Source organism: Oxyura jamaicensis, chromosome 4, assembly GCF_011077185.1.
Source record: "Oxyura jamaicensis isolate SHBP4307 breed ruddy duck chromosome 4, BPBGC_Ojam_1.0, whole genome shotgun sequence".
NCBI classification, from domain to species: Eukaryota; Metazoa; Chordata; class Aves; order Anseriformes; family Anatidae; genus Oxyura; species Oxyura jamaicensis.
In genome coordinates, this window is record NC_048896.1 from 16,141,012 (window position 1) to 16,165,005 (window position 23,994).

General features: G+C 38.5%; 1 protein-coding gene across 2 annotated transcripts; it reads left to right on the top strand.

Annotated features, from left to right (window-relative positions):
• Positions 1 to 650: 650 nt before the first annotated feature.
• On the top strand, positions 651 to 23,101 carry CHIC1 (cysteine rich hydrophobic domain 1). 2 transcript variants are annotated; one of them, XM_035326543.1, is made up of 7 exons: positions 651 to 960; positions 7,942 to 7,946; positions 9,561 to 9,613; positions 14,664 to 14,819; positions 17,985 to 18,041; positions 18,270 to 18,329; positions 19,098 to 23,101. In XM_035326543.1, exons 1-7 carry the CDS (start codon positions 782 to 784, stop codon positions 19,146 to 19,148), a joined length of 561 nt encoding a protein of 186 aa, XP_035182434.1. In that variant the 5' UTR covers positions 651 to 781; the 3' UTR covers positions 19,149 to 23,101. The 2 variants fall into 2 exon arrangements, with proteins under 2 accessions (XP_035182434.1, XP_035182435.1); XM_035326544.1 differs by lacking the exon at positions 9,561 to 9,613 and having other exon boundaries at positions 663 to 960; positions 7,892 to 7,946.
• Positions 23,102 to 23,994: the final 893 nt, after the last annotated feature.

The window sequence follows — 23,994 nt, forward strand, 5'->3', positions numbered from 1 at the left end:
AAGAGAATTTATGAGGAAAATTCTTTCCCAAGAATAGCAGACAGGCCTTCTTCCCCTCAGTTAGGGGATAGGTGAGCTCCCTTCCTCAGAGAAGCTGTAAGACAGAAATTCAGATTTAGCCACACGCTAAACCAAATGCACTGCTTTAAAGTACCTACACTAACACACTAAGAAGAAAAAAAGATTACGTCAGACTTTATTTCTGATTCCTAGCATGCCATTCAAGACACCAATACTTTTCTTTGGCTCACTTCTGACTTGCAGTAGGGGATTAATTTAAGTGCTTAAACTTTAAACTTAAATGCTTAAATTTTAAACTTAACAATAATCACCTGCACACAGGTGGGGACATCCTTCACCTCTCTGCCAGTCTGAGACGATTTTTTTTCCCTTTTCCAGCTGTGGAACTCCTCCTAAGGGGCTTTGCTTCCCTCTCAACACAACACACCCATTTATTCTGGAATCGTTTTTAAAAAAGATTTTTTTTAAAAAGGGGGGGGGGGGGGAGAATAGTGTGAAAATGATATTTGAAAACAGTATTTTCATCGGAAACCCTCTGAAACGACTCCATCGTTCCGACTCCCCCTCAGCCTCACCTCGCACCTCAGTGCAAAAAGGCGGGAAGGGCGCGCGCCGCCCGACAGCCGCCACCACACCTGAGGTACCGGGCTCGGAGCTACTGCGCCTGCGCGCCCGCATCTCCCCTTCCCCTCCCGTGTCTGCCCCCCGCGAGGAGCACTGCGCATGCGCGCGGCCGGTCCGCGCCGGGGGTGGGCTGGCGATGAGCGTGCTGCTGCCCAACATGGCGGACTTCGACACCATCTACGAGCTGGAGGAGGAGGAGGAGGAAGGGGAGGAAGGGGAGGAGGAGTCCGGGCCCGTGGTGCGCAGCCAGGAGCTGCCCCGACCCCGCGATGCGCCGGATCCCGTGGCGGTACGGGGCGCCGGGCACATCACCGTGTAAGGAGGGGGGCGGCCTGAGGGAACGGGGGCAGCGTGAGGGGACTGTGAGGGGACAGGGGGCTGCCTGAGGGGGTAGGGGCGGTGTGAGGGGACAGGGGACCCCCTGAGGGAGCAGGGGGGCGCCTGAGGGGACTGTGAGGGGACAGGGGCGGTTTGAGGGAACAGGGGGCAGCCTGAGAGGGCTGTGAGGGGCCGGGGGGCTTGCCTGAGGGGACAGGGGCGGTGTGAAGGGACAGGGGCAAGTCTGAGAGGACAGGGGCCAGCCTTGGGGGACAGGGGGTGAGGAGGAGCCGGGCCCCGTTCATGCACCCCTCCTGGCTGTGTGAGGGGGCAGCTGTGAGGGGCCGCTCCCCCCCGGGGCAGCGGACGCCCCCCCCCCTTGGGCCCAGCCGTGGTGATCCTGGGGCTCCCTCCTCTGTTTTCTGTCAGAACCAAGGAAAACCTGCACGGTGCTGGGCCCAGCCCGAAGGTTTGGGCGCTGTTGGAGGGATTTTACCATAACCCTTCTCTGTCACAGCGGAGCCACGGAGTCCCCGTGCTGCACTGCAGAGGAGGCACGTGGCTGCGTTGTAATTTATCGACTCCAAAGTTAGTTGTTTTGTTGGGTTTAGGCAGTTTTTGTCATTGGGATGTAATGTGAACTGCAGTGTGTTCTGCTCACAGAAACTGGTGGGACACAGGATGAACAAACTGACATAAACATGGAAAGTCTGCTTGGTTTTGGTTTTGTTTTTCTCACTATTCCTACTCTAACAAGTGGAGGAATTAGTATAACAAAATGCAGCCGCAACAACTCAGTGGTGGTTATGGTCCTTTACATGACAAGGAGGGAGGTATCAGAACTTGTATTGCAGAGATCCATCAAGCTTGTGTTGCTTTGGGTCTGTCTTTGGACTGGATAAAAGAATGCACATTTCTCTCTGTGAATAGGTACGGTGTGATCTAGCTTTCTGCAGCAAAGCACTAGGTGGGGAAGGCTCTCTCATCCTAAGAGAACTAATGTTGGATTTGGTACGGTGTCTGGCATGTAAGTCTAAATCAGGTTTGCATTGAGCTAGTGCCAGTGGGTAGTTGCTGTGCTGCACCGCAGTGTGCTTGTGTTGATGGAGTTTCTTTCAGACCTGACCCCACAGAGCATGCAGCCTAACTAAAGGAGGGATGTAACAAGCCAAATGCCCAGAATAGCACCTACCCATTTTATTAGCTCTCTGTCTTTAAGCACTAAATGGAAAAATGTTACACACCTCTTTGCTTTGTCTTCTGTGATGCTTTTTGTGTATTAGTGATGGTACTTAAAGCTCCTCTGGGGCTCCAGCATCTTTTGGGGATGGGTGGGAGCATCTCCAAGAGCTGTCAACTAGAGATATCTACATCAAAAGAAAGTAATAATTTTAAGTGATGGGGGAGACATGAGCTAGAATGTATGCCCTGAATTCCTATCCACCTTACTTTCCCTTTCGTCCACTCCTCCTAACTCCCTTGTAACAGATATACCTGCCTGCTGGTGGAAGGCAGCTTTTCTTTCATCAGTTCATGACAGCTTTTTTAAAAAAATCTCCTTGAACTAGTAAAAAAAAAGTTAGTGGACATCATTAGTAAAAATCCAAAAACAAACAACAAAAAATCTGGATAATATAGTATATAATCTGAACCTCGTTAATAAATGGGGGATATTTGGCTTCCTAAAGAGTTTCTGGTTATTAGTGTGTGCCAGCTCTGAAGTTCTGTCACTGTCCGATCACACAGATGCTGCTGCTTTTGAAATCAGTTGGCTTCAGAAGCAACCTGCTCTGCTTGCTGAAGTGAGAGACATGTCATTCAGTAGAACTTGTGTTTGTTTTCTGAGCCTGTCTAGAATGTTGCTAATAAAAATTTCTGTCCTGACGAAAGTCAGACACTATTTAAATACAGGGGAAAAAGGAAGGAAGAAAGAAAAGCAGTTACTTAAAGAGAAGACAATGCCGTTGTTTTGTTTCAGATGCCTTCTGTTCTTCATCTGACACTGGCCTGCTTGGATACCCTTGTTCTACGTAGAAGGGATGTTCTCTGATTCCAGGGTCATCTTCTGGTCCAGCTTTCCATGTACATTCTTCTTAAATACTCCCAAAGTACTGGATTCAAACTACGTGTTAGTTTCTTGCATGAGAATTTTTATTCCTGTGGCCTTGTTGGTGAGCTTCTGACCCTAACATAGTTACACTGCAGTTTCCAACTATTTGAAATATAAATTCCAGGAATCGTTTTAGCAAGATCTTGCTTTTTCCACTGACTTTTTTGCTAACCCTTCACCCCTGTGCATGGTAAGAGAGACTGTGTAAAATGTATTTGTTTTTCTCGCAGTGTTTGTGAAAGCAGGTAGCAAAATCTATGCTCATCTTGTTCAGTGCTCTGGAAGACTCTTGCTTTTAAAAAAAAAAAAAAAACAAAAAAAATAACTAGGCATCATAGTTACTGTTTTCAGCAAGCTTTTGAATTTTAGCATAGAGAAACTACTGTGACCTAGTGAATGTCTTTTCTTTGCCACTGAAATTCCGTGCAAGTTTGTTGTTTCTTGCATAGCAGTGTTACTCTGATGGTGTGTTAGAATAGCTCAGCATAAATGTTTTTAGTGAAGACTGAGTCATATGCCCACCAAAGCAGCAGCAGTAACTTCCAAAAACATAACAGTAAACAAATGCCAACTTAGTTGAGTTCTATTTTTTCCGACATACTGTTTTTCCACATCATTAAGCATATGTGGAGGGATAGTAATGAGGTAATGAAACAGCCATTAAACGTCTTTTTGCCCTTAGCATTCAGCTTGTGATTCCTGCTTAAGTCTGCAAACTTTCTGTTGTTGGATACAAGTTAAGTTTTATTCTTCCATTATGTTTCCTACAGGATTGCTCCAGGGATCCACAGTCAAGGTGCTGATGAAAAGCATGTTGTTGTGAATTAGGGAAGGCAGGGAAGAGCCAGGTGCTTTTAGTTGTGATAAGGCATTTGGTTATTGTCTTCTCTTACTCCCAAGCTACACATCTGCCACATATTTAAAACAGCAAATGACCTCAGCCTACCAGTTACACGTTAGTTCTCCAAAGTATCATCCCTCAGAAAGGATGCCTTTTAGTTTTTTTGTTTGTTTGTTTGTTTCTTTGTTTTTGTCTTCATAGGACAGGACCGTAGACTAGAAAGAGAAATTTCAGCTGAGGGCTCTTGATGAAGTGTCATCTTTACTTGCATGGAGTTATACGTGTGATCTGAGTTCATCTGTTCAAGATAAGTTAATCTTAAACTGAATTAGGTGTGGGGAAAGGACCCGTGGTGAAAGGAGACCGCAGAGCCTATCCTAGGAGAGTTGATTAAATGGGTTTAGCTTGTGTAGTCTAGTAAGACTGGTAACCATCCATAAGTAAGGAGTGGGATAAACAAGAATGAAGGGCTATTTCTATCAAAATGGAAAAAAAAAAAAAGTGAAACATCTGTAAGCATGTCTATTCTAAATAAAAGAAAGTGCTTTCCAGAATATTTCAGTTGTAGTTCTGGGGACTGGAGACCTCGCTTCCTGATAATGCTTTGTGAGGAGCTCTAATGGGATGCAGCTTGCAGCTGCCTAGGAGAAGTTGCGTTCCATCCACTTTGCAAATGGGGAAAATGAGGTGATGGGGCTTCTCTCAGGTGATACTTTTAAACAGGGAAAGAGAGAGAGAGAGAGAGAGAGAGAGAGAGAGAGAGCGCACAACAGCAGAAACTGATGTCATCCTGGTTCTGTTCCAGTGGCGGTACCTGTAGGCTGCGATGCCTTGCTTTTGGAGGTATTTCTCACCCAGAGGGAAAACTGCAACTGAAACATCTGGGTGACTTAGGTGAATTTCTAAACATTAGATCTTGTGCAGCTTACATCAAGAACTCAAGAGAGTGTACCCAGGAATAAATATGATGCCTTAAATACTTGAAAGGGCAGGTACTGCCCTTCATTTTGCATAGTAATTTGTAAACACACTGAATTTTAGAAGACTTTATGGGCAAATCCTGCTAGATGAATTATTGCTGTGCATTAATCTATTGTAGAACGTATAGGTTATTTATCTCTTAATCAAGACTTTGTCTTAACTTTTTTTTTCACATTAATTTTTAATAAAACTTCAGTACTTTTTCAAAGATGCTCACAAAGCTCTAGAGCTGTAATGTTCTGCTTTTACCATTGTTCTAAGAAAAGCTATTTTTTATTTGTCTCTTGACTTAAATTCATATTAGAGTTTAATCTTTCTGAACTATATGGTAAATCATCAAGAGGCTTAGCTTGTAAAACCTCTGGAAATACTTCAGTAAATCTGTGTTAAAGCCATCAGTGATGCTGCCTAAATGTGATACAGGGTAGCGTAGTTCTGTCTTCAGTATTCTCCAAGCCTTTGATACTCTTTTAGCCATTTGTGGGTGTCAGTGTAAAATAGATGCATTTCTGTAACTGAGGTTTCTTGGTTGTGTTATAACTAAATGGAATATTTTGCAACTGATAAAAGTTCTGTTGTTTTTTTTATAGGTTTCAGGACATTATCAGCCTTCAAATTGAACCCAATAAAATCCTCCATGCTATTGTTATTTTCTTAAGAGATCTAAACCAGAAAGCATTAATCTGTTTTATTCTGGGGGGGGAAATTGGTAGTGCAGCAGCAATCTTAATGAGTGTATCTGTGACAGTGAGATGAAAGATGCTGCCTATGGCTCGGAAAGTTTTTGAACTGTTTGAAGGTCTGAAGGCTGTTCTGGGGAAATGGCACGTTTGCGTTTTTTTTTCTTCTGCTGTTTCCTTGGCATCTGCTACTGGCCACCATGAGAGTCAGTGCTCAGGGCTAGGTGGACCTTTGGCATGATCTAGTGGAATTAGTATGTTATGCAGGCAAATAATTCTGCAGTCTTACCTGAACTTTCCAGTAGTTCATTTATTATATAGTTACTCCATTGCTAATTGCTAACACTTTGTCATTTCAGATAGTTTCACTGCCAATAGACAGAAAATACAGTATTCCTCAAGAAGAAGCTCACGTATATGCTTCATGTAGTTGTGTTTTCTGTATTTTTTAAAACTAAAAAGACTTCCTTACTAGATTAACTCAGAAGATTTCATCTTAAAAAAGAAGCTACAAAATATGTAGACCAACCTGCAGATGACATTGACAGAAAATGGAAATGTGCTTATATTAGTAACCTCTGTGCATGCCTAAAACCTTTGTGTTTGCACTGCTTGCATTTGTAGCACTAGTTTAAAATCATGGCTTTAGCGTTCGCTTGAATGTGCTGTGCTGGTGTTCAGTTCAGGCACATTGACTTGTAGAAATTTTTTGAAGACATTGAATAAAACCAACACAAATAGACGGTGATTGGTTGTAGTGCTTAAGGATAGTTTAATAGTCAAAGGTTGACAAATGCTTTATTGAAGGTCTCAGCTTTGTGGTTTTTTAATGTTTCCACAAATAGTGCTCCAATACGCTGTTTTTTACAAGTGTCAAGGCTCTAGCTTAAATTAGCCATTGAAGATCTTAATTAGATGTCACCAGCATAATCGATGAACATTTTAGTTAGCTTTAATGGGTTTCTATAGACAGCACAACTTACTGTGCTTCTCTCTTCTTTAAGGTTTATTTTTCATGTCATTGCAAAGCAAGCTACATTGCCAGGCCTAGGTATATGAATTATTTCTGGGTGCGCATGAGTATGTATGTATCGGGTAATGGCAGAGGCCTGACGTTCGGCATCCTTATTGGTGACCAGTAAAGAGCAATTCAGGTGTCGGTTTGCCTCTAAACACTCTCCCCAGAAGGTTTGTTTCTACGGTAATTACTACAATACCAAACATATTCATGCTCTTCTTTTTGGCTGTGATCCTTTTTTTCTTTTTTTTCTGAACAAAAATATTCAGGAAATGGTTTTGCCGGGTTGTCAGAGAACTTGGTGTACAATGTATTTAACTTTTATGGACTTGACAGTAAGCTATGCTCAAATATACAGATAGCTGAGAGGCCAGTTGTTGTTATTTTGTTAAACTTCTGAATTGCAGAGGTTAAAAATTTCCAAGGAGGTGGAGAGAATGGGAGATCAGGTTTTCGTTCAGGAGTAACTAGCAGGTACAACATCGGAGCTTAGTTAATTTCTTGCTTCCATGCATGCTTCAAATACAGTAAAAAGTCCAGTTCAGTCCGTGCTGTCAGTATCCTGCTGACCTGCAAAAGGAGCTTTTGGAAATTTCAGTTGGTTTGGTAGGTGCATGAAGTTCCTAAACTCTGGAAAACTTTGGTCTAGCTGCCTGTAGGCTTCACTCGTGACCAGGAAGCCTTACCTCTTGCTCAGTAACAGCGCTTCACTGGAGAAGAGCCACCATTAACAGCATTGCCTAAGATTGAATTTTCTTGAAGTTCATAGTTGGTTTTAAACTGCTTGATGCGTAGACCCTTGCATATTTTGCACGAGAGTTTAACTCAGAGCAAGCCTTTTTTTTTTTTTAATTGTACAATTGTAAACTTTCTAAGAAGATGAATGGGTTCCTTTATAACTAGCTTTATCTGTTGCATGTGAATAAATTGCATGAATTAAAAAATAGCAGTAGAAGGATTATAAAACCTAGTAAAACTGGAATTCAACAGGTGGAGGTTTTTGCTTCCTTTCTTTAAGGAAGCAAAAATTGGAACTTACTGCCATCAATTGTAAAAGGATTTTTCTGCTTTTAGTGGCTTGAAGGTTTTAAAGTAAAGCACCAAGCTGTATTTCTTTGTCTTATGAATGATATAGAAGATCTGATATAAACATAGATTGAAAGCTTGTGAAATAAAGTAAATGTAAGGGCAAAACAAATAGTTTTCCTTTTTAAAATGCAACATCTATTACATTTTTTATTAAGGGAACCAAAATAAGTTAGGTGGAATATATTTTGTTTGTCTCTTTTGTTTTCAAGGTTTGGCTTGAGCAACAAGTTTGATACAGAATTTCCTTCTGTTCTGACAGGGAAGGTAAGTGTGAGATTAAACTGTTCTTTTAAATGGAAAGATGCAGTGCCTCCAGTGGTTTGTGTTACAAATACATGCTCCTGAACCCAGACAGAACTGGTGCCAGGCCAGCACTGCACTGAAGACTGTTAAATTTAACCTTGTCCTGTGTGAAATAGCTGGTCAATGACCAGTCCCTACAGAAAAAAATAACTTGCAATGATTGTTGTCTTTATTGATGATCTAAACACGACATCATACTGCTTTCACACGGGCAGTCTGCATGAAAGCAAGACTCTTAGCCTTGCTTTATAGGTGCCTGGAGTTGGTGCTGCTTCTAGCAAGTTAAACTAGACTTTCTTTTTACAATGTGTCTGTCGAGCCTTGAGTTCATTTTTAGAGAGATCTCTGGAAGAGAATCTGTTTTATCTGAAGCATAAAGGAACAAACTATTATGGTGTTAAGCGTTAAATGTACAAGTTGAGTAGGTTTTTTATTAGGACATTTTCAGAAATACAGTAATTACTTCATTCTGAAAATTGGTGGTGACAAGTCTCTTGATTTCTCTGCAGTTTTGTTCTGTTTCTAAATGCAAGTTTAATAAATACTCATTTGTAGCTATTAATGAAATCTTTTAACCAAATTCTTTGCTGTTTTATTTTCATAATTGTATATTTTTGAGGCTTTTTAATTTTGGAATATTTTTCTCTTTTCCTTTCAACTGTTTTAGTCTCTAGTGCTTTTCTCATGCTTTGTTTTGTGCATCTTGTGCATCTTTTCCAGAATTTGTGAGAAAAAGGTATTCCACTCCTACTGCTTCCTCTAATGACATACCATGCAGCTGCAGCTTCACAGTCCCTGCAGCCTCTTGCAGTAGCTGTTGAGTCACGATATGCTGAAATGCAGCCGGAGGCTGTGGTCTTCCTTCCTTGGTTGACATCTCCTGGTGCTGCCAAATCCAACTGGAGGTTTCCTCCTTTGTTTTCACCCCAGAGCCTAACAAGTAAAATACTTGTGTTCAATTTGTCCAGCATTTTTGACAGCAGTCCGACCGTTGTTTGAAAAGGTTGTTAAAAGACAACCTGGAAACCCTGGCCTTGTTTCAGAACCTCACTGGGCTTAAAATGAGGCATTCTCCTGACTTAATAGTGCCTAGTGTGAAGGCTACTGATAACACCATTTACATCTCAATACTTGGCAGGTCTAAGGTTTATCTTCCACAAAACACTTTCAGGTCACTGAAAAACCATGGAATACTCTGGAAATACCCATTTTTATGTGCTTTTAATCAAGTTGTAGTTTTCCTTAAGTAAGCCCAGCAGGAAATGTCAGAATTAGATTGGATGATTATTTCATCTTTTAATGTCTGTTTCTCTCTTAAAATGTGTGTGTATTTAAAAATAAAAAAAAGGGGGGGGCGGGGGGGGGGGGGCTCTGCTTTTTAACACAAGCCTCAATGCCTGCCACATTTTCCGCTTGGTTGTCTTCCTGTTAAATAAACAGTGAACAATTGATTTTACTACAGGATCTATAGCAAAAGTTTAAATTAAAGTTCAGTTGACTGCTTGAACTTAATTTAGCAGAGAAAAAAGAGGATGTTCTTTTCTGGGTTTACCTGGGTTTACACTTGTTCTATAGGTCTAATCAGAGACAGCAGAAATCACACGAGCTTGGTGTATGGAGATCACTTGGTGTGTAGAGATGCTTCTTCTGTTGAGAATCTCGATATCCTGATACCTCTTTTTATATATATGAATTTGAGGGGCTTCTTGAGAAAGATGACTTTGAAAATAAATTGCTTCCATTTTGCAAGGGGAAAGCACCAATCAAATGAGGTAGTAAACAATTTTTTTCTTAGGGCTTGCCACACACTCTTGTGAAAGATAATAAAAGCCACAGCTGTGGGTGGTTTGGTTTTTAATACTTTCATAAATTGCAAAAAATGAATCATCTGCTGCTTCCTCTGGTTATGGCAGTCAATCACCTTTACCACTACTGAAAATGAAAGCTCAGATTTTTCCATTGTTCTTTGAATACCCTGATTAATAATTCAGAGTAATAAGCATTGTGGTCAACTGATGTGTCACTTTAATTTTTCTTAAAGTACAGATGTTTACTTTTTATGAAATAGCAATTTATGAATAACATAGTGGCTGTTTATATTATATTAACAATTTTTTTAATAAAACGTTTATGCTAAGCCCACATTAGTACATAGCTAATAATAAGGTTATGTCCTACTGTATTCAGAATGTCCATGTAACATTCAGTTTAATGACTTTGTTGTCCACTGTGAATTGATACTAATAATATACCCCAGCTGCTAATGATGTGTAAAACATGGAGCCATTAGGCACAGTTGATAGACTTCCCTATGATGCTGTTTTTCTTGTAGATTTTCATCTTGTATTTAATAGATTTTTAAACAAGGGATGGAAACTTTGTCCTATACAGGTTAAAAATCCCAAATAGATAAAACTGCCTGGCTGAACTTTTTTTTTTTTTTTCCAGAAACACTGTTTAGATTTATGCCACTGTGTAGTCTTAAGAATTTACTTAAGTTTCATGACTCTCAGTTTGCCCACCTATGTAATGATGATAGCAAACCTCAAACTATTTTTTTAGCTTTTTTTAAATATGAAACACCCCTTCTTCTTCACCCATCTTCCCTTCTTACTCCTCTCCATTTTTTGCAAATTCTGGATAGTTGTAAATTAACCTAGAACTAAGATGCATGCAAGTACACCCTGAATATTTGAGTAGATGTGTATATTTGAGGAAATAACCTGGAAACGATAAGAAAATACCAAGTAGGTCATATATTGGATCTAGCTAATTCAACTCAAATGACTTGCTTCTTATACTGTTAGATAGATACTAAGTATTGGTTTATAAATACAGAGCTGGGCGTTCAGAGAATGCATTCTTTTTAACAAAATTTTGTAAGAAAATATTTGATTTACACAATACAGAGGCAATATTTAACTTGTAATAATGTGGTTGGACTTTGGCCTAAATTTAAATTCTGGCTAAATTCAAATTCAGTGTGCTATGATTTTATTGTTTTAAATTATTTTAAAACAGGCTTTTAAATTATGCTTTCAGATCAGCTTGATTAGTAGCTGTTCCAAAATGAAGCATACCTTCTAGTTCTTAAAGTTTAGATGGTTCCTTTGCTGCAAAGAATTTTAAACCTAGCTTTAAAAAATATTCTTCATGATATATGGTGTATTAGTGAACAATGCTCCAGGTGACAAGAAAATGATGGAGCCAGCGAACCTTAAGAAAGCAAGTGGAGCTTCCTGCCCTGATCTTAAAACAATAAGGGTCCTATACAGAGGTAACTGTGCAATGCAGGGAAATGTAAGCCATAAAATGTGCTCTTGGTATTGTGATCCCATTGCAACATGTGATTGATAGGGTTTGTGATCATGGTGATTGAGGGAGAAAGATCGGGCCTGCTGGGCTTTGCTTTCTTCCTGTGTTTGTAGATTCTCTTGCATCCTGTTGTAAAATATTATGACACCCTCTCCTTCCCTTTTATGTTTTTTTTTTTTCCCCCTTAAAGACCTAAAAGGAGCTAATGTCTCTTTACAAGGTGTACTGCACAGCCAGGAGCTATGTACTTATCTCATTCTTTTCAAGACTCAAACAGAAACTTTCCAAGGGACTTCCCAAAAATAATCAAAACTGGACATTTAGTGAGCTCTTTTTGGACAAGAGGCACTGTTAATTCTGTTTGAAATAGTTTGGTCATTTCATATTAACCTATATCTGCAAGAAAGACAAGATTTAAAAATATATCCAAAAATCAACAAAATTCTTTGGTGACAGTTTCATTTGAAAACCATTTTCTCTTAGTAAATTAGAACAATGTTACTTTATTTACAGATATTTTACTCTTTGTCACTGTGTAACGATACTTAACTGTTACTGAGCTGGAAACCCAGAGGAAGGAAACTGTTTTGCTTCTCTTTATCACAGAATGAAACTTATGGTCACTGGTTCCTTTAGCTTCAAATGAAGATGCATTGACAGATATTTTGTGATTAAGCTTCTTAAAGGAAGAAATAAATCCCGTAGATTAGGTTAGCTGAAGCAGTCTTTAGTAATTCCATCTCATATTGCAGCTAAGACAGTAACTGGTGCATTAGCAGGTAGTAGTGGTGCTTTGATAATACTGTTTTAAGTAAGTAGCATACCAAAGTATCTAAAGGAGAAATCTGTGTTTCTTGGAGGCATATAAAACTGGTTTCTAGTTTAGCCATTTGCAGTGCCGGGTTCTGCTGGAACGAGAATACATCAGTAATGTTCTTATTCAGTAGCATCAGGTTGTTACACTGATATGACCAGTGCCTTAGAAGTGGCAGTGAAGTAGGGAATCTCCCCGTGGCAGTGTTTTCCTGTTAGGTTCTTAATTTTTCTGCCAGCTGTGATCTAAGAATCTGGTTGTCTTTGTTTCATGTTGGACGTTACCACTGATGGTCAGGTTTCTTCCTGATAAATTGAACTTTAGGTTGTGCAAATGCATTCTCTTTGGTAGGTTTGTACAGCTGTATTTGGAGGTGGCATTCGGTGTTGTCAAGGTCCAGTAAACTTTGTGACTGCGAGAAAAGGGAACATTTTGTAGTAGAATTCACTGCACAACTATTAATGGAGTCAAAAAAAAAAAAAGTTATCTTTTAAACAGATAGGATGACGCATGTACAAATTTCAAGATTTAATAAAGGTGTATATGTTAGGACCATAGTCGCGTGTAAACTTCCTTAAGAATCAAGGACACCAATTTGTTCACATGCATATTCTCAGTTTACTCAGAATCAAGTCTGACTGCAGGAGCTGTGCAATGTTACTTGTGCAGCATACAACTAACCTGATCAGACTGTGCTACAAAACTTGCTCCCACCTTGAAGGTGAAATGCTCTTACTCACATGTACCCACACACATTGGATGTTTGTGGCATCCTGAAGATAAGAGCTGCCATTGGCAGAGAGCTGCAAAACCTTTTGTTTCAGATGCTTGAAACTACAGGCTAGGTTTCTACATCACAGTCTGATTTTTTCCTGTTCATTGAAAATGTCCCAGTGCATGGGATCGCTGCTTGTTTTGCTGATTATTATTTTTTAACTAGCACATTTGTCACAGATGTATTTAAATATTGATGTTTCATTTAGGCTAAAGACAATTTTTTAACTTGCTCCATTTGTTTATGTAAAAAGAAGTACAAAAAAGTCTTTTCAATACTGAGGAAGGGAATGAAGTTTGTATACTTGCATAAGAAATAGTTGCTGTGTACTTATTCCTGCTATAAAATAATCACAATGTTAAATGATGTTTGTATGGTACTAGCTGTAGGCCTGGCTAGCGTACAAACCTAGAAGACCTCTGACTCTATATTGCATGGTGATCTGAATGGCTAGGAAACAGATGTTGGATTTACTTACTCCCTTTCCTTCAATGCTTTAATAAATTTAGCTCTTGTGAATAGGCGGAGGTAGCAGAATCAGGTCCTCACCACTTCCTGTCTGCTGGTTTTGCTTCTTTAGTGAAAGAAGTCATTGTCATAAAAGCTTTTTTTTTTTAATCCTCCCTGCTTGCAGAATTAAATTGAGCAGAGTTGGGCTTGGTGGATGGAGGGATTATGCAGAAGTTGAATGGTTTTGTATACAGGCTAATCCCTGGGAGAGGGTTCTTCAGCATGGCAAGTAGCTAGGAAAGAAGTTTTCTTTTGGAGTTGTTGTGCCTGACTGTTCAAGTCTGTTGAAGTTGGATCTGATTATTCTGCTTTGTGCAGCTGAATCCTGGATTGCGTTATGGTTAAGAGTGCCATCTTGGAGTCAAGTTAGGTCTAATACCATGATCCACGTTTGACTTGTCAGACTTAACTTATTTAGGTACAGTAGCGAGATGACAGATTCAGGGCACGTGGATAGGTGAGTGTTCTCACTCTTAAAACACGCTACCATCGGAGAAAGCTTGTTTTTGATAGAGTATGTAGTTTTCCACTGTGACTCTGCAGTGGCAACATATAGAAAATATTCCTTCGAGTAGGCTCGGCTGAATATTTCTTGAGTTGCTTTTTCAACAGCTAGGCTTTATTCATAATCACGTACAAAATGCACTTTTTACCCTTGAATGTAATAGGCTACATGTTGTTCTAGGCTTTCCTTCTTAGGGAGAAACCACAAGTAAAGTTGCAGGCCCGTGTCTGTGGGAACCTTATCAAGAAAGTTGTGTTCCACTTTCACCCAGGCACAGTGTAGACTTGCATTGGTATGAAAGTATTTTGGACAATATCATCTTTTTTTCCTGTGTCAAACAACAGTGTTTTTACTACAAAGTAACTATATGTGACTACTTATTCCCTTGGAAACCAGATATCCTTCATTCTTCCTCCTTTTTTTTGTGGTCAGTGTAGCCAGTGTATATGTTGCACACTTTGTTTGGGGCCACCGTGTTGTCAAGACAACTGATTTATTAATGGTACAACAGATATGGGTGAGGCTGCACATCTAAGCCATGTTGAGCTTTTTTTAATGTAAGGTTTTGCAAAGCATGCATTGTAAATGAATTTGGTTTTGGAAAGTGACTTTTCATACCACTTGTGTGACCAGTGTTTTAGAAGATGGGGTCATACCACATAATGGCATTATTTCATTCACATTTTAATCTGTAGAGACAGTTCTTGAGAAAATACCCACGTAGTGGCTTTCCACTGAAGTTCAGTGCTTCTGTTGCAGGTTGCTCCAGAAGAATTCAAGACCAGCATCAGTCGTGTGAACGCTTGTTTAAGAAAAAATCTCCCTGTCAATGTAAAATGGCTGCTTTGTGGCTGTCTGTGCTGCTGCTGCACTCTAGGCTGTAGCCTGTGGCCTGTAGTCTGTCTTAACAAAAGAGTAAGTACATCTTTCATTTGCCATATTCTCTTTATTTTGCAGTTACTGATAACATAAAATCATGTTTAATAGTATCATCTCTGTTCCAATCTCCTTTTATCTCACTTACATTCAAAGGTTATTCCATTTTCCATGACTTAGAAAATAGAAAAAATGTTTGTTAATGAAGTAAATGATACCAAATTGCTGATAGGATTAGCTACACCTTAGACTACCACATTCCATCTCATTTAAAAGAACAGTGTGTACTACATGGTAACCTAAATTTTCATGATTTTTAAAGCTCTAAAAATTGAATTGAGTGCAAAACTAGACATTGACCCCTCAAAGGTTGTGTGAACTGGAGTGAAAACTTATTTTCCTCTTTCCTCACCTCTCCCAAATAGTTATTTTTACAATCAAACTAACTTTATTTGTAATAAATACCATAACATTTCTGAGCTGTGGCTTATTTAACTTACTTTACTGTGCTATTTCTATTAAAAACAAAGAGAAATTTGTTTTCCATTCTGGAAGTTTAAAGGCTTCCTTTTTTTTCTTCAGCAGAACAGCTCCAAAGTAATACACCAAAGTAATGCTTCTTAAAAGCACTGTGTCAGTATCAAGTAAGCGTGATCCTAATTGCTTCTGTGGTTTACATTTAACAAGCTTTATCACAGCAACAAATGTTTTGGAAGTACATAAATAGGTATAGTGTAATGATATTCTCTGTAGTTGTATACTTCATAAGACTTGTAAGCCATAAAACTTTATTGTCCACAAATGTGAATTGTAATAGTATGTGAGTGCACAGTGAGGAGAAAAAAAAAAAGCACAACTGAGCACTTGCCAATTTAAATATAGGAAAAGGTCTTGGGTAAAACTGTTAAAAAGTAATACTTTTCAAAGCCAAAACAAGGACTGGGCGTTGCTTTTCAGAAGAGTTTTGCCAAGCTTCCCAATTTTCACTCAAGAAAATAACAGTAGCATTGACTGGCTGAGGTGAAGTATACATATATAAGTAATATGTAATAGATCCCATACAAAACATTCAGGTTGGATTTTGTAGGATCCTTTTATGTCCTGTAACTCTTCTGAGTGGTGAGAACTGGTGGAGGTAACTGTTTTTCTTTTTAAGTGGACACCAAAACTTTACAAGGGCTTAAGAAGAAACTTTTTGGCAACAAAAAATGAAATCTTGTCACTGAAGGCATAATATCTTCACTTCTTGAACTGCTCATTACTGAATCCTGTATCACTGAAAGGTTACAGGACTTAATTTGCTTAAACTGCTTTTTTCTACATTGTAGAGATGTATGCTCGAGAAATAGAGATGGAATATTTGTAGTTTTTAAAACACATTAAATATCCACGTGCTATTAAAAAATGTAAATAAATGCCCACATGATACTGTAGCATCAAAATAATTCTCAAGAGTATAAATATGCATAAAGTGTATATGATCAAATTACATCACTAAGAATCAAAAGTATAAGGTGGTTCTCAGTTATCTTTTGTGGTGGTTGAAGCAGTAACAGAGCATGCACCAGCCACTCGCTCGCTCACCCCGGAGGCATGATGGGGGACAGGATATGAAGAGCAAAAGCATCATGGGTCAAGATAAGGACAATTTAATAAGTAAATGGAGGAAAAAAAAAGGGAAGAAAACCCAAAAGATACAAAGGCAAATCTCTTTTCACCTCCCACTAGCAGACCGATGCCTATTTAGTCAGTCTCTTGGCAATGACGATTCCAGTTGTATTGCTGAACATGGTGTTACCTGGTGCGGAACAAGTCAGCTCAGGTCAGCTGTTCCAACCTCTTGCCCACCCCTACCCTACATGCTGGGCAGGCAGAGGGAGAAAGAGAAGTCTTCAATGATCTGCAAGCACTGTTCAACAAGAGCAGAACATACACTGGTGTGTTATTAACATTGTTCTAGTCATAGATCTAAAACTTAGCACCATACAGGCTGTTGCAAAGAAAATTAACTCCATCGCAGCCAGTCCATGTATACCCACCTAGCAAAAAAAAAAAAAAAAAAAAAAAGTAAAAAGACAATTGAAACAAGACACAGCAGAGTTAAGTACTACTTAATCTGAGGATAGCTTCATCACTGGAATAACTTGCAAAGAGGTGGTGGATTCTCCACCATTAAGTCCTTGACTTAGGATTGGATGGGTATCTTTGTATCTTTTTTAAGGAGGTGGTGTAGTTCACATCCTTTGTTAGGTTTATCAATGAAGTCAGTGTCAGAATACCTTGCAGGAACTACAGTAGGTTGTCACAGTGATCTTTCTGTGACCTTAAAAATCACAAACTCCTCAAACATTCCCTTCTCCCACAGGAAGTGAAGTACCTTGTTACATCTAGAAATGGGTTGCTTTGCTTGAAATGAGATCCCTAGTGTAGATACAGACCGAGGAAGCAGATATATCTTCTATCCAGGGTTTCCCCCTCGTATGTTGATGGTTGCCATGATCTTATGGACTATTTCAAGTATTGTGGAAGCTCTGAATAGAGGTATAGAAGGCTTACAGTCTTTGTAGCTATAAGCCTCACTGTAAACCACTTTTAATATTAGAGTCAAGGCTGTGGTTGGACCATAGTATAAGAAAGTTTTTAGAAAGAGCAGAATGTGAAAGTTGTATGCCTTTTGGTATCTAGGAATGGGAAAATACAAGCTCTGTTATGAGCTGGAGTTCTGTGATGTTGAGATTTTTCAGGATTCAGATAACAATTTCATTAACCAAACCTGGAAACTACATGTCTGTAAATCGTATTGTCAGTAATTGACCTGCAGAGAGGTATTTGGCCAAGAGAAGATGGGAGATAGTGTTTTGTTGGCTATGGTGGACAAAAATATTACATTCAAAAGGATCTCTTAATAACTAAAAGTGTTTGGGGAAAGTTGTAGTGGTAAGTTAACAAAAAAAAAAAAAAACACTGCTTTTTTTTCTTTTTTTCTGAAGATCATCTGATGTTCTGGAATGGAATTTTTGGGGATGGCCATCTTTAGGACTTGAAGTGAAAGGACTTCCATTTACAATTTTTCTTTTGCTTGGTTCTGCTTCAATAAAACTAACTTATTTTAACGATTCTTAAGCCAGAAATACAATAGTAAGAGTCTTCTGGATGAGGCTGGCTACTGAACCATTCATAATATAGTTCTGACTTACTTTTTAGACTAGAAGATCAATTCAGAAGTTGTTAGAATGGGAAAATAACAGACTATATCATAAGGTAAGAAAGTTAGAGTGCTTGTTTTCTTCATGTTAAAGTAGAGTAAGTTTTTTTGCATGATTGGCATGTAGGAATTTTACTGTCTTGTTATAATTCCGTACTTCATACTGATCTTGTCAGTGTCTGAAATGTTTCAGATTCTAGTAATTTGATACTGCTAATTCTTGTTACATTATTATCAAAATAATGCTGTGGTACATGTTAATCCTCTGATAATTATTTTCTCAGCTTGGTTTGCACTGGAAACTGAGTAAAAGGAAATGCGAAACTAGCAATATGATGGAGTATGTAAGTATTATTTACTTATTTGGTACTCAGTTTTACTTTGATTTTATAGAGAAATTTAAGTCACTAGGCTTTTACTTAAGTGATCTCTCAGAAAATCTGCAGCTATTTGACATCTGCTTATGAAGGCCACTTTTAAAGACTAGCCATAGCATATATGAAGACTAGAAATTGTCACTGCTTTTTCTCTTGACAACAATTCTACCTGCGTGCTGCAGGTACGCTTACTTTGATCTGCGGTTTGAACAAGGGAAACCCACTGGGACTACACACATTGGTGTGATTCCCACACCATTGCATAATTCAGCACCTTTTCTATCGCTATTTATGATTACTTTGATTCAGCATTTGGGTGCAGACATACAGCATTTTTACAGTAGTGTGACTTTTGTCTGGACCGTTGTTTTCTTATTTTTTTGTTGGCTCTTAATTCTATAAAGGCTTAACCAAGATAGTCCATTTAAGAGAGGACAATTTCAAATACTTTAGTGATCGTACTATTCCCTCATTTGCTTTCTTGTGTAACCACGAAGATTGCCTAGCCTAAAGAAAAGAGATGGCCATGCCCCAAAAGTCAAGCATCTGTAAGCTTTGTACGTCAAAGTGACTGAAATTACGGCTTTGTTACGATGAGTAACATTCCCTTACAAAAAACCCTCTTACAAGTTTAGTTTTATATACTATACTAGCTAATGTTACATGGAAGGTTATGCTGAAGGTCTGACCTTGTTGATTACTGTTTTGTTCTTGTCTTTTTCCCTCCTTCAACAGGTAATATTAATAGAATTCTTACCAAAATATCCCATATTTCGACCTGACTGAGGAACAACATTTGGTCTTTCATGTTACCTGTCATTTTCTACCCTTAGTGCCTTGTAGATGATTTTGGAAAGAAGATGGTCTACTTTGCTGTGATTTAAAAACTGTTCTTCAGTAGAATATCTTCCTTGCTATGTTACTTTGTTTTGTTTGAGAAAAATTTGCACATTTTTTATGTTAAAAGAGGCTTCTATGTTGCACTCTGAATTTTTAACATTAACAATAACTGATATAGTTGCCACTAGGGATCTAACATCAGTGCTGCTTAAACTTGTTCTGAGCATGCTGCCTTATTAATTTCTATATTGCTGTCCTCAAAAATGCATCCTAATGCCGTGTCATACTATATTTCATTCTAAACATCACAATCCTATAAATCCTCAGTAGAAATGTCCAGGTAAGCGTCTAGTAGTAAAGATTTTAGTATAACTTGCTTGCATAGGACTTGCAATTAACAGCACTGGTTTTGTCCTGCACTTTGCAAAATCATCATTTACATTAGGGGGTTAATTATTTCACCCACTATGGATTTGTAAATATTGACTCTTTGCATAATGTAAAGTGTGGTATGCCAAGGTTTACAGAATGTAATATAGCTATTCTATTGCCAACAGTTTGACATAGTTTTATTCATGACATTTATCATCCCTCTGATTGTATAGACCCATTCATGTGCTGTTTTTATGGTAAAGCCATGATGAGTTTGTACATACTATCAGATGTGTAGGGCTCAGTTGCACTTTGTTTCGTAAACGGATGAAAAATGCATAGCATTTCTGACTTTTTTTGGGGGGGAAAGTATTTCAGGTGTTATTTGTAGCATCTGAAATAAGAACCTTAAATACTGTCTGTCTTTTAAAAAGTTGCATTTGTGGGGTAGATGGCAGCTGCTAATAGCAAAATATCCTAAAGCCTGTTCTTGACATTGAGAATACCTGGAATCGATCAATTCTCGTGGGTTTTTCATTTTTTCAAAGCAGGGAAAAGAGTGTTTCGTAATTGGAGATGGTCATTACCGTGGAGAAAAATTTTGGAACAGCCAAATTAAGATGAAGTGACACTGGTTATTTTTGTAGTGTGATAGTCCTTTCAGTGTTTTAAAGTTTAAATGATATGGCATCCTTTCTAGCGGAAATAAATTTTATCTAAATCAGCGTAGTGTTTCAAAATGTGCTGATGGGAGGAAGTGGATCAGTTGATTGGGTTCACGCATATGGCATTCAAGCACGGTCTGAAGAGCCAGAAATGCCTTCACAAGGATTTTTGGACTCTTCCCTGTTTGTCTGATCTCAGGAAAGGAAGTAATCATAGAAAAACTTCCTGTAATGCCTGGCCTAAGCATGACCATTTTTTAACAGCAAAGGAAAATTGATGCAATATCACCCCTTTCCTAGATGGAAATGAGAAGAGGAAAAACAACTGTTTATCTACAAGTTGTGACAAATATCATCAATGTCCAGGCACTTCTTCGCAGCAACTTGATTCCTTGCAACATCATCCCAGGTTTCTTTTTAGTTTCAGGCTGACTTAGGATTTCCTCTGAATGTATTTGCATCTCTTCAGTATGCAATATTGTATTAAATTATAGTATTTATAAAACCACCACATTCTAATAGCTGTAGGAGGACAGACTCCTAGTACACAGTGTTTACAAAAGGCCAGTTTTATACATGTTGCTACTTCAAATCAAATTTCTTGCTATTCATACTGTACAGCCAGGGAGTATCAGACTCCAGTGCTTGCAGTAGTTTCCAGTTGCAGGCTGACGCTTCAGACTCTGTAATCTGTATACTTAGCGCAGAGGTTTCATTGGACTGGTAGATTGATGACTAACTGTTTAATTGCATTTGTAATATAATTTAATGAATAAACTACTGTGTTGTGTGAATTTAACTCAAGCTGCACCTTGCAACTCAGATTTCTATCATAGAACCATACAAAGTATTCTCTCCACTTTATTTTTTTTTAGGATGAGTGTTAACTGGAAGCATAGAAAATACTTAATGGCAGAAAACAGTATTGTAACACACCTGATTCTACATGCGCTTCCCTTCCTAATGAGTTTTTGTTGTGTAAATGAAGGGAGCTTAGCTTGACGGAGCAATGGAAGTTGCTTACTGTTATACCAGAACTTTATTAATTTTCTTTTTATGTAAGAAATTCAAGAAATCCCAGCAGGTCCTTAGTTTTTTCTTTTATCTGACTATATTTTTCAAAATGCTCTTTTCCAACTGAGAGAAGAGGCAAGCCAAATGAGAGTTCTAGTAATTGCCAGCGGTGAATGCTGAGCAGCCTTCAGAAATCCTCTTTAGAGTCTGTGCTGACTTCATCATATTCAGTTGAAAATTTCTCAAACTGATTTGTCTCGTTTCAGTGAAATGCTGTGCCAAGCGGAGAGAATACTGTGAGTTTTCCCACTTAAGCACATAATTTTTAAAAGTTTACATTTCAAATACATCAATGCTATACACATTACTTTGTCCTAAATTGTTAATTATATAATCTTCAAACCATGAAAGGGTCTTTTCCCTTTGTGTTTTAATAGACATTTAAATATGTGGCCATAGAGCAACTAGTGAAGGGGTATGAGAGCCAAAACAGCAAATAACACAAGCTCTATGTTTTAATAAGATAAATTTGCATTCAAATGCAAAAACAGCACACAGTATTATATTTGCATCTGAAAGACACAGGTTCAATAGCTCATTTAAAGATGAAGGCAGCTGTAAATACTGCTGTGAACTCTGTGCACTTCTGTTCGGCCTACAGGTTCTCTTTTTGCCTAGGCTGTCCTTTGCTTTAATACAAAAACATTCAGCAGGTAATATATCTCATAAGGCTTATATTTTATATCTCATAAGACTGGAAAACTCATTTCTGACAGTAAGAAGTCAGCATTACTTGGTAAACGTATGTATGGAGGATAAATGTTAATTGGAGAAAGAATGCTTAGCAATATGAGACTGATGTTAGCAAAGCGTAATGGAAATAGTAAAGAAAGTGTCTGGACTTGTTTCAACAGAAGGGAAAATGTTGTGCAGTGAAGGAGGAGAAAGGGAACTGGTAACAGTATATAGTGTGAGTTTGCAGCAAATTTTTAAAAGTCATTACAGAAATACTGTCTACCTAATCAGTGTTCAGTTTTTCATATCAACATGTTGACACTTGCTTTTCTTTTGAGCTTGTATGTAGGAAGCACTTGGTTTTGTATCTAAGAAGTTTTTGTATGTAAGGAGTATTAAAGAATACTGATAAAGAGTCAAAGGTTTTACCTATGGTTCCCCACCTGCATATGTGAAGTTGTTTTACCACAGGAGGAGGAAAGATGCGTTTTAAGACGTGCACAGACGTGTCTAGGAAGTGTGGACTCAGTTATAGATGCATAACTTTAAAACAGAAAACATCTTCACTGAAATCTTCTGTGTTCTTAATCAATTAGAAAAAAAAAAGAACAAGACCCTATACTTTTCTTGATAGGTACAAAACTCTGTATGCAAAAACGTAAATATATGCATATTAGTGTCCCACTATGACAACTTACTACATTTACTTGTCAACACACTACCCTCGGAGCAATAAAAATGTTAAGCTATTCTCACTGTAAATAAGTTATTTTAAGTAATGTTATGTGATTCCTCTGCCTTTTCTTGTTTTCTGCTCTTGCTGTTCTTATGATGTTGTAACATTACTTGTATTGCTTAAGGAAAGTGGTTTTGTTTAAGCTGTATGAAACTTTTTAAATTGTTCTTAACATTTTTATTCCGTTTACAAGTGAACAGCCACTTTTTAATAGGACCTCACACCTTGAGACTTTTTTTCTTTTTTTTTAATAAAATTCTGAGCTATATTTCTACATTTTACTGCATTGGCTTGTGCCATTAAAAGAAGCTGGAAGTCAGACATGCTTAATCACTTTGGAACATTTTTCTGTAATTAAATTTAAAGATGAAAACCTCTGAGTAGTGCAATGTGTTTATGGAAACAAGATCTTTTGCGTCTCTCCCTGTAGGAATATGCTGATCAGGTGTGAGCGGAATGGCAGTTGGTGGGTTTTCTTTAAATGAGGTGTTTCTGACTTGGCCAGATAGAGTGCTTGCACTGGGACTCTCGGTATGGTGTGGCTGGTTTAAACAACAAGACTCGGAAAACTTATGAAGGCTTTCCCAAAAATAAAACAGTAGAATGATCATGACATTTAGTCTTCCACATGATTTGTTCAGTTGGCTTACAGACCCTCTATTGTAAAGATTTCTTGCAGGAGTCTCTTGCTGCCGCCTTCCTTTGATATCCAGGGCATCCGTGATACACCGCTGCAGTGTGGTGATGCTGAGCTCAGAGAACTGGGAAGAGCAGAGGCTTTTTCCTATTCTGTTGCAGTAGCACTGCAAAGGGAGCCTAACCTGAGCATGGATAGTGTGTTCAGAGGACAATGCAGCCTTTTGTGTGTTAACAAGCTAACTTTGTAGCTGTGAAAGCAGGGCTTAAAATTAAAGCCTTTGGTTCATCCCTGAGGGAAAAATGTTGCATTCCCAAAATAGGCACGTGCAACACTTTATGTTGAAAATTGGTGTCCTTGGCTGTTTTGGACAAATGCAGGAGCACCTGGGTTTACGTGCTGTTTAGGCATGTAACTGCTACTGAATATTATTTGAGAAATTTAGAGAATGTTCCTTTGTTGCTATGCCAAATATAGGAATGTTTGGCTGAGCCATGGAGTTGAGCCAATTAGGACTTAGGAGATGTGCTTGCCTAGACTACTGCAAAGGTCTGTCTTAAGAATATTTGGGATTTAGCTCCCACTTCTACTGTTGGAAGGTAGTTTCAGTACTTCTCAGTAATGAAGCTTATT

Excerpts from the sequence above, each read along its gene's own strand:
- CHIC1 (XM_035326543.1), top strand. The coding sequence starts at position 782 with ATGAGCGTGCTGCTGCCCAACATGGCGGACTTCGACACCATCTACGAG. Across the intron at positions 9,614-14,663 it reads TGGTGTATGGAGATCACTTG|GTTGCTCCAGAAGAATTCAA; the intron begins GTGTGTAGAGAT and ends CTTCTGTTGCAG. Across the intron at positions 14,820-17,984 it reads TAGTCTGTCTTAACAAAAGA|ACTAGAAGATCAATTCAGAA; the intron begins GTAAGTACATCT and ends CTTACTTTTTAG.